The 11,208-nt window shown below is 43.8% G+C and overlaps 1 protein-coding gene across 1 annotated transcript in view; it reads left to right on the forward strand.

Annotated features, from left to right (window-relative positions):
- Window positions 1-328: 328 nt before the first annotated feature.
- The window catches only part of LOC142953030 (guanylate cyclase soluble subunit beta-2-like), a 30,776-nt gene continuing 19,896 nt past the window's right edge, over window positions 329-11,208 (forward strand). Inside the window, exons 1-9 of the mRNA XM_076095097.1 lie at window positions 329-505; window positions 2,452-2,525; window positions 2,617-2,711; window positions 4,619-4,779; window positions 6,083-6,182; window positions 9,827-9,999; window positions 10,075-10,171; window positions 10,845-10,948; window positions 11,078-11,179. Coding sequence (XP_075951212.1) covers window positions 329-505; window positions 2,452-2,525; window positions 2,617-2,711; window positions 4,619-4,779; window positions 6,083-6,182; window positions 9,827-9,999; window positions 10,075-10,171; window positions 10,845-10,948; window positions 11,078-11,179 — 1,083 coding nt within the window. The remainder of the gene's footprint in view (window positions 506-2,451; window positions 2,526-2,616; window positions 2,712-4,618; window positions 4,780-6,082; window positions 6,183-9,826; window positions 10,000-10,074; window positions 10,172-10,844; window positions 10,949-11,077; window positions 11,180-11,208) is intronic.

Genomic DNA, 11,208 nt, shown 5'->3' on the forward strand with positions numbered 1-11,208 from the left:
ATTTGCTTTCAGAAATGGAGCTCTTGAAACTTTTCACAGATCACGTGGATCTTGCCAAGCTTTTCTGGGTGGATGTCACTTGATTTCTTCTTCTGGGATACTAACACACTATATTCTTCTCTGAGGCCGTGCAGTCTCTAGAGATTATACATACACTGTTGTCTGGTACAGTAAGATGGAATTCTACCTTAAAGCAGTGTCAGCAACACCCTTGAGTCTGATTCCTTCTTTCATTTCAACTTTTGAGAGATGAGGAATCATCTGAAGCTCTCTTGTTCAAGTCAAATTCAAGTGCTTTGATGATCTATTTTATTTGTGCTTTACTAACATGGGGACTCACTCCATTGGCATCACCATAATTCATACTTTCCAATACAGCCCAAGTGACTCTTCTGAGTTAAAGACTGACTCAGATTCACATTCTTTTGAAGCGCTTGAGCTCAGTCGTAGCCAAGGAAGAAGCCAACGTCACATCTTTGGCCGTGCTCCAGGCTTTGGAGCCTGTGTAACGGTTACTGGTATTTTATTACATCTCTGCGTGAAAGAGTCACTTTCCTTGGCCCATAGGAATAGGACAGGAATAGGAAGGGCTAGAAGCTTGGTGACATAGTGACTCGCAGCGCTAGTTGGTGAACAGCTATAGCTGGCTAGCTCACCGCTAACTCGCACTAGTCAGTCACAATAGCTCCCGGAGCTTCTCTCTATTTTCTCTGAACTTCTGTTATTTCCTCGTGGCGTTATGTTTACCCACGCACTCAACAAAAAGAAAGGTCTCTGAGCCAAGAAGTGTGAGTTAGCATTGAGTCCTGTCTCGTACACCTGTATGCCAACCATGTCTCTGGAGAGCAGTTCTGTCACGAGTTATGTTTTAAATTAGTTATTTATTCTGTTTTATTGAGATGTTCTGTGTCTTGCACTTTATTTCCTGCTTTGTCTGTCTTACCCCTGTGATGGTCTGCCCTTCCCCTAATTAGACACTGCTGCGTTCAATCACCTGCACCTCCTCAGTCTGCTTCACTTCACTTTCTGCCCCTGTCTGTTCCTCTCGTGATCGTCTGCCCCACCCTTAATTGTAACCTGCTGTGTCTAATCACCTGCACCTTCCCTGTGTATTTAAACCCTGTGTGTCCCTTGGCTCAGTGTTCGTTCGTCTTTGGTGTAACCTGGTCCGTCTTTCATCTGCCTGCCATTTCCTCCTGGTACGTTTAGTGTCTGCTCCATGTTGCCGTGTTCCCTGTTTCTTTGGATGTTTTATTTTCATGGACTTGTGATTCACACATTTTTGTGTTGAATACTTTTTGTTACAATTAAACCCACAATTATCCAACCCTCTGTTTCCCCGAGTCTCCCTGCATTTGGGTCCAGCCCTTTCTTTTCTGCAAAAACCTTACAAGTTCACTGGGACATAGAAGCTTAAATAGGAGTGAATGGTGCAACACATCTTGGACTCCCCAGCTCTCTGTTCCCTCAAAGTTCAGCTCTGTCAAGAAGTATTTGTTGGTCAACAGCGCTCACCAAAGTTCTCTCTACATGGAACATTTGCACAGATTCATTTTGCCTCCTTGAGTAAATCCTCTGATTGTTTCCATTCTGTTGGAATTCTGGTGCAAAATGTCACCATTTTAAATGCTGGTGTGCGCAGGCTCAACAAGATAATTGTATTTCTTGAAGTTTTGTGTGTGGCCACAACTTGTAGCAGTGGTCTTATTGGAGAGACACAATTACTGAGGGGAGTACAGCTGTAGCCTGTAGCACCTCATGCTAACATTATTCCGTCATAATATCCGGAACGTAACCTGAACTAAAGCTGAAGGGGGCGTGGCGTGAGGTGCTACAGGCTAGACCATATTCTGGTTACTTGGTGGAATTCATCTTATTTTCTTGATATGGAACACAGACTCTTCATATCCCTGTATACATGGTGATTTTGCAATGCGAGATAAGCACCACCCAACAGTGTGATTTCATGATACCATGTGATGTATTGATAGCTAAAGCTAATTTTCCTCTGTAGGCAGGGCACAATGAAAATCAAAACTTTCACTTACTGACACAGTGATTGTTCAACAAACTACAATAAAGAATGTTTTAATATATTTTTATAAATCTTTGGACAGGAACACAAAGAACTCAGGAGAGGGGTGTGTTAATGTTTGCTGTGTGCTTATTGTATGTTGTGTTATTGTTTCAGTTGTAGGTGTAAGATATTTGATACACTGTGGTGTTAATTGTATAGTTTTCATTTGATTATTGTCAATTTGCATACAATTGTAAATATTGTGTAGACAAGGTTAGTAGAGGACATGCCATCTTAACTTCTCCAGCACCTCTTGATTTTATGAAGTGAAGGCCATGTATGTTTACACTGCTGTTACATGCTCAATGAATTGATTTGTGACATTGAATAGTTCAATGTTTAATTCTAAAGTTAAATGTTTGTGTTCTTTGCAGTACGGGTTCATCAACAGCTGCCTCCAGTCTCTGGTGATGGACAGGTTTGGCCAGGAGACCTGGGACAAACTCAGGTCTGGACACATACATAGATGAGTACACACACTGGTATATAGTATGATGGCTGTCAGTACTGCTTTAATAATGGTGCAGGTCTTTGCATAGCTCTCTACCAGGGGTCCAGGATTCCTTCATGACCTACATGGTTTACGACGACATGGTAACTCTAAGCCTGGTGCAGGAGGCCTGTTCACTGCTGGGTAAGAGTGCACATTCCTCTAGTGTTTCCATTCATTGTGGTGCTGTAGACGTCCATTGCTTTTTGTTGTGTTTCTGTTTTCATATCAGACATCAGATTCTCTGAGCCAGTCAGTCTGACTAGCTGATTATGACATACCTCGTTGAGAGTAGCTCCATTGGGACCTGATTTATGTCTCTTTTCCATCAGCTCAGTGTGAAATTTGAATTTTGTGTGAAAATTGAGAAATTCAATATGTGTCATTGTATGTATCTTAACATATAAATTAGCCCCACTTAGGAACCAATATGACACCAGAAAACCAGCAGAGCAAGATCCCCTGAAATTCCATCTCCTGTCTAGGTTCTCCTTTTTTTTGTATTCGATTACAATTTGCCAAACTGGCACCGCTGGCTGGCTTTCAGCTGTCCAGTACTGTTTCTACTCCAACAGTGGCTGGTGTAACGATGTGACAGTGGTTCTACAGCACTGTTCTCCTGATCTGGTATCTTTCATTATGAACTGTAAACCCTTTTACTCCCCCGTGAGTACTGGTCGGTGTTTACATGCTGCCGCAGGGCAACGTGCAGGAGGCACAGCGGACACTGTGTCCATGTCTATAGAAGATAGAAAATAATAATTTCATTATGGTCAAAATGTGTCAAAACGATGAGTTAAACTATAGAGGAGCACAGTATTTAATTCCCCCTCTTCCCTGAATGGGCGTTTGATGTCTGAAGTGAACAGAGAACAGCAGAGAGCGGCTCTAGAGGTCAAATCCATCCGGAGTGTAATGAGTGTTGAGGGTCTCAGAGCAAGGTGAGGAGTAAAGGATCTGTATTACATGTTGTTAGCTCTACGTATACAGAGCTACTGTTTGTATCTGTGATGCCTCCCTCAGTGTACAGCAAGAGGTTTACACTGGATGGGGATTTTAAGCCAACATTGTATTCAGGCACAATATTTCTTCGAAGCATGCCGTCATATTTAGATGAGTCACTGAATCAATGAGCTAAACGGACACTTTCCATAAATGTGCTTACATATTTAGTATTGATAGTTTGAGTAAAAAGCACAGATTTGTTAAACAAACGTAGTGCAATAAATCTGGAAACCGAATTACTACAGTAAAGTAATTTAAACGTATTGTTTACATATTGTTTAACATGTGGTTTTCTGTTCTATTTTCAGTAAATAATATTTTGTATGTAGGTGTCTGAAGTGTGAACTGACCAAAGTGTTAACAATGTCCCCAATGAAATCCATCAGCTGACACATAGAGCTTGTTTACATCTCATTACTGCCCTCAAACAGAAGGCAGTGGAAAATGCTTTTTTCTTTGGTTAAGTTACAGAATATGCTGCTTACTTCAGCACAAATATGTATTTGTTACATCCCATGGTAGTTCTGTTTGAATGTAAGAGATAGAAGAAATACATTCATATAATTTACTTTTACAGTATATGTGAGAATATGACACACTACACATTTGTAAAGGATGAGCAGTTTTCACAACACATGTATTAATACGTGCATAGATGATCTTTGGCCGCTAACTGATAGATTATGAAACTAAATCAAATGTAAATCATAACTGTTTATTCACAGCTTGCTAAGCTCTTCCCAAGGGTCTGATTATCTAGACTGTATACTTTTGGGAATATGCTGTGATTGAATATCAACTTGCTGTGGAACAGGTGTGCACTGGGTGGCCAGACCACAGCAAGATAAGTGATGTCTTTTTATCTCTCTGAAGCTCTGTGACAGCCTTCCTCTCTCTGTGTGTGTGTGTGTGTGTGTGTGTGTGTGTGTGTGTGTGTGTGTGTGTGTGTGTGTGTGTGTGTGTGTGTGTGTGTGTGTGTGTGTGTGTGTGTGTGTGTGTGTGTGTGTGTGTGTGTGTGTGTGTGTGTGTGTGTGTGTGTGTGTCAGATGTCTCTGCCGAGGTTTTTCTGAAGCTTTTTGGAGAGCATTTCTTTCTTTTCTGTAAGCAAGCGGGCTATGACACCATGCTGAGGACACTGGGAGGAAGTCTCATTGAATTCATTGGAAATCTGGACGCTCTCCACAGTTACCTGGCTCTGTCCTATCAGGTGTGCTCATGTGTCATTATCATCCTGCTAGCCAACAACTCCTCCTGCTCTAAAGAAACAACCACACCCAAGAGTTGGAGAGCATAAAGAGTGAGAATTAGACTTTCATCAGGTGGACACAATGTTGTCCAGCAGCTCTATAAATAGAAGCTGAGGTATCGCCGAACATCACAAAGTTGCTCGTGTAGTTTTCTGGAACACTAGTTCCTCAGCACTTTCCTCAGCAACTCTTCTCTTTCTCCTGCTCTAACCAACTCTTTTTAAATCGAGAGCTTCCACCAATCATTCAGCCATCTACACTTTTACTCTCTGCAATCAAGTTAAATCCCCCTTTTTGAGTCAATTAACTTGTGCACAGTATCCATTATGCTAACATGAGAAGTGCTAACCCAGAGACACTGAAACACCTTGAATGCTTCACGGAGATCAATACCACCAGACTCACTGCACAGCAGCCTGTACAGATTAGAACATCACACTGACAACATACACTGGAAATCACTATAACCCACTAACAGCACACACACCTCACAAATGGGCCTCTAACAATCCACAGACACACATCACACACACCTAGAGCCATAGAGCCCATTGACTTTGGATGATGGTTTTCACTCACTGACCTTCACAACACAAGTTGCTCTGTACATTCATCTCCAGTACACTAGTGTCATGCAGCCATATCTCCATTCCAGCACTAGTTACCTCCTGCATGCTCATATTAGATAAGACCCACCCTCTTTAGATGAAACCAATCAAATGATAAACAGGGAAATACTGGAGGAGAACCTGATGCAGTCTGCATGAAACCTGCCATGTGGGAGAAGATTTGTTTCCAATGAGCCCGAGCAGAAACGGTTTCAAAGGAACAATGTTAATGTCCTGGTCCGGCTGAGTCAGTCATTAAATCGACTTTGACTCAACAAAACAGGTGGGGCCAATGCTTTATATAGTCTCATAAAAGATGAAACTGAAGAGGAGTACGGTCCAATCCCAGAGCTCCAGCACTGTCAACATGTGACCTGGACCTTTGGGATTATTTCATGTTCCAACACATCAAATTTAACAATGAAGTAGAGGTTGAGCCCAGAACAACACGGTTCCTTTGATGGTTTCCTGTAATATGTTGAGTCCTCCAGTATCTTATATATAATATGTTGAGTATGTAATATGTTGAGTCCTCCAGTATCTTGTATGTATGCGGTCCACTTTTAGACCTCTAAATATGTAGACTACTGAGAGACACCACTGCATTTTTATGAACTGAAGTGTATACTGAATCTGAACCATCCTTCCTGTTAAGGAAATGAATGCACCGTCTTTCCGAGTGGAGATGACCGACGATGGGAAGATGCTGCTTCACTACTACTCTGACAGGAAGGGCCTGCACCACATAGTACCTGGTAAAACCATCCACACTTCCTCAAAGCGCTGCCTTGATCCTGATCTTAAACGTTCTTTATGGTAAAAGAAATGTGATGACCGATAATACCGAAGATATATTAAAAACATATTGCACCAACGCCATCAGTGAAGGGGCAATTATTGAAAAAGTAATCACATTACTTTACAGGGTGACATGGGACAAAACCCATCTCCCTCCTGTCCCAACAGGCCACACTTGTTAGAGAGATTAAGGTTCCACCTATCTGTCAGAGACCATGATGAGTTGAGTTGACAGATGGTGATGTTATTTCCCCTCTTTGTAAGAACACTCAACTTGTCTTGGTTATCAAAAAACCTGGGAATAAAAAATGAATAAATCTATCAGTCTCCCTCTTGTTGTAACTTGTTGTTCTGATCTCTTTTTAAATAGACATATCGGTCTCCTTATTCAGTGATCTGTCTCCTTGGCTGCTTGAAGATGGGGCTTCTGTTGTTGTGTCTTGGCCACCCACTGACAGGGCATAACATGCATCAGGGGCTTGTCCTTTGACTTTTCATCTTGTGGTTTGGATTGATGGTATGTTAAAGCAGACAAAAAGTGGATCTTAACTCTCGTCTCGTCTCGCTGCGATTATGGGTCAGCGGCCCGTTCCCTGGGTGTCCAATACCGCGTTTTGTCCCGCCCCTCAGCGTCTCATACCAACGCACAAGGCAGGCTCTCACGTAATTACAGTGTCAACCCATCCCAGTCACTAGACGAGAGAATGCTCAGAGAGCGTGATGATGTAGTATAAAGACCAAAAAAACGCTGTTTCAAGCTGTTTCTGCAAGATGGCGCCGTGCCAGCGGCTGCCTGTTGCAGCAGCTCCATGTGTGTGTTCTAATTTTTTGTATTTTTTCCACTTTTTCCTCTCTTCTTTAGTTCTTTTTCCTTCACGTTTAGTTTAAGTTACGGTCAGACAACGGACCGTAACTTTTTCTTAACTTTTCTCGTGGCTTTTCTGTTACTTTTCTCCCTCTTTGTAACGGAGAGCCACACACAATGAGCGGGGCCATTGTTTACTCCCGCGTTCAGCTGATTGCGCTGAGCAAACCGCGGCTGCTGCCCGGCGCCAGGCCTGAGATCCCGGCGGAGCTACGGAGAAGGGCTTGGGGCTGCAGGTCGGGCGCTAAGCGGAGGGCGAAGAGGAGGAAATATAAACCTTCAGTACCGGCGATTGTAACGGGGAACGTGAGGTCTTTGGCGAATAAGACAGACAAACTCGGCACGCTGGTATAGACCGAGAGGGACTTCCGTGAGTGTAGCGTCATGTGTTTCACTGAGACATGGCTGCACGCGGATTTTCCGGATCACAGTGCGTCGCTTCCCATCTTCAGGACTGTTCGGGCGGACAGAGACGTTGTACAGAGCGATGAGAAGAGAGGTGGCGGGATTGCTGTGTATGTGAACGAGAGGTGGTGCAATCCCGACCATGTGTGTGTAAAGGAACGCTTCTGTAGCCCGGACATTGAACTGTTAGCTGTGGGGATGCGTCCATATTATTTGCCGAGGGAGTTCACATCTGCCATTGTTGTGGATGTGTACGTCCCGCCATCAGCTAACGCAGAGAAAGCAGTGGACACCATCCACTCCACTGTGTCTGGACTGCTGAGTCAACACCCTGGTGCGTTTTTGACAATTACTGGAGACTATAACCACACCACTCTGGATAAAGCTCTGCCAACTTTCCACCAGTATGTTGACTGCCCCACTCGGAACAATAAAACTCTGGACCTACTGTATGCTAATGCTAAGGATGCATACAGTGCTACTGCCCTACCCCTGCTTGGCAGGTCCGATGACAACCTGATCCTGTTGACACCCAGGTATGTTCCTCTGGTGCAGAGGCTGCCTGTGACCACCAGGTCTGTGAGGAGGTGGTCTCAGGAGGCTATTGACGCCCTGCAGGACTGCTTTGAGTCTACGGATTGGGATGTGCTGTGTGGACCACATGGGGAGGACATCAACAGCATGACGGACTGTATCACTGAATACATTGAATTCTGTGAACAAACCGCCATACCATCCCGGTCAGTACACTGCTTCCCCAACAATAAACCTTGGATCACTAGTGACCTGAATGCTCTTCTTAATAAGAAGAAAGCAGCTTTCAGGTCTAGGGACAGGGAGGAGATCAGGACAGTCCAGCGCGACCTGAAGGTGAAGCTCAGGGAGTGCAAGGACTGCTACCGTCTCCTGGATCACTGACTACCTCACAGGCAGAACACAGTTTGTCCGACTGGGCCGTGTGCTGTCTGATACGGTGGTCAGTGATACTGGAGCCCCACAGGGAACTGTTCTGTCTCCCTTCCTGTTCACCTTGTACACCACTGACTTCCAGTACAACTCGGGGTCATGCCATCTGCAGAAGTTCTCTGATGACTCTGCAGTGTATAAGGGACGGACGGGAGGAGTACAGGGCAGTGGATGACTTTGTGGAGTAGGCCGGTAGAAATCACATGCTTCTGAACGTGGCCAAGACCAGAGAGATGGTGGTCGACTTCAGAAGGAAGACGATGGCTCCACAACCGCTGAGAGTTCTGGGAGAGGATGTGGACATGGTGGAGGAGTACAAGTTCCTGGGTGTCTCCATCGACAGCAGACTGAACTGGAAGACCAACATCAACGCTGTGTACAAGAAGGGGATGAGTCGACTCTTTTTCTTGAGGAAACTTCGATCCTTCAACGTGTGCAGCAAGATGTTGGAGATGTTCTATCAGTCTGTTGTGGCCAGTGCACTGTACTTCTCCGTAGTCTGCTGGGGGAGCAGCATTGGAGTCGGAGACACCAACAGACTTAATAAACTGGATAAGAAGGCCGGCTCCATCATTGGCTGCAAACAAGACAATCTGGAAGAGGTGGTGGAGAGGAGGACACTGAAGAAACTATTATCCATATTGGATAACCCGGACCACCCTCTCCACCACCTACTGTAGGGACAGCGGAGCACTTTCTCCAACAGACTCATCCAGCTCTGCTGTCACAAGGACAGATTCAGAAAAACATTCCTGCCCACTGCTATTAGACTCTATAATAAATCACCTCGGGCCAGATCATCGACGATGACTACATGACTACAACAACGCCACACGGTTGTTGCTTGTTGTTGGTGATCCTTGCTCTACTGTTTGTTTAGTTTACCTAGTTAATTTAATTATTACCACTCTATTCATTGTATATACTGTGCATTTCTATTTTTTATTCTATTTTATCTTATTTTTTATTAATCTATTCCTTCAAATTAAATATCTGCTCTGTTATTTTATTGTACTGTATATATTGTGCATTCCATACGTTATATTTTACTCTGTAAATTGCTGCTGCTACAAACTAATTTCCCCCTGGGGATGAATAAAGTTTATATCTATCTATTTCAACTCGTCCCAGATGCCTTGGACCATTGCTTGCCCTGTGATTCAAGTAAATCCAAACTCGATCTTAACCTGTTTTTCTAGGTTCAAGCTTGTTGTTTCTGAGTCAGTTCTTGCAGAATTTGAGGATGAAGTTACCCTTCAATCAATGTGAATGTCTCTGAACAAACCCTGTAGTAGGCTGCTATATTTACCATTTACTGCAAAGTGATCTCTCATTAACTTTATACATGTTTCCACCTTGCTGCAGGTATCATGGAGGCGGTTGCCAGAGAGTTTTTTGATAGCAAAGTGACCATGATGGTTCTGAATCAATCGGAGGAAGACGAGCGCACAGGGAAGAAGGAGCATGTCGTGTTTCTGGTCAAACAGACCAAGCAAGCTAGCAAGACCAGAGACCAGGACCTTTCCAGTCATAGAGGGGTGGGTGTCTGAGGGTGTGTGTGTGCATGGTCTGCTTCTATATGTGTTTCTAAATCTTGGCCCACCTATCCCCAGGAGGGATTATTCACAACATTGAGGGACCGGTGTGAGTCACTGGCTGGGACAAAGAGCGGCTGGGACCTGATCAGAGCTGTGGTTCTCTCAGAAAAAGGTTTACGTTATGATTTTTAAATAACCTGTGCTCCCTGACCTTATATGGCACACTGCGCTTTAGAGTGGCTGCTCAGAAGTACTGTACATAAACAGCTCTTCATCAAGTGAAGCGCCTTCCAGTCTTTGGCTAGATAGACAAGATCGGCTAACCACGTCCTGAGTTCAGCTTCGTATTTAATGCAGACATGAGACTGATATCCATCTTCTCATTTTACTCTTGGAAAAATAGCAAGTTAGTGTTTCCCAAAATGCTGAACTATACATTTAATGTATTAATAATAAAGAGAAGTTTAAATAAAGTCGCTAGTGTTTGTGCTGGGTGACATGAGGCATTGTGTTCTGTGACTCCCTCATGTTAGGGTAGTCGGTCTGAATGGCAGAGAGATAACTACTGAATGTTACGACAGTGAATGACTATTGCAGAAAAAGTAGAAGATCGTCAGGACTCTAACTTGGATGTGAACCTAGGTTCATCTCCATACACTCTTCAGTGTAGTACAGTAATTAAACCGAGTAAAGGAAGGCCTCATGTTAACATCATGACTCTAAATTATATGGAAAAAAAACATGTAACAATACCAAGTGGAACATAGCCAACATTCTTAGTAATCCTGTTTTAAGGGTAGCTTATCTAACACTGATGGAATGGGTGTGTTTGACTTACTTCCCAGGCAGTGTCCATTGCACCTTCAGTCCATGTTACCCGGACAAGCTGTGGGTGGAGGAGAAGGCTTTCTGCGATGCGTTTCCCTTCCATATAGTCTTTGATGAGGATGTAAGGCTCCATTTGTCTATGTGCTTTAGCTCCATGAGAGTATGGTAGTCTTTCTTTATCAAATTCATTATCACACTTTTGGGTTTTGCTCAGACTTGTTTCTGCTCTCTGTTCTGGGCTGTCCATCAGCTGAAGGTGAGACAGATGGGGGTGAACATACAAAAGATTCTTTCAGGTCTCCAGGCCAGAGATGCTACGTTGGACCAAAACTTCACCATTATACACCCACAGGTAAAACATAGTCACAGAGCCAGAAGTTC

Source organism: Anarhichas minor, unplaced genomic scaffold (genome assembly GCF_050575085.1).
Source record: "Anarhichas minor isolate MPS153535 unplaced genomic scaffold, ASM5057508v1 ptg000018l, whole genome shotgun sequence".
NCBI lineage: Eukaryota > Metazoa > Chordata > Actinopteri > Perciformes > Anarhichadidae > Anarhichas > Anarhichas minor.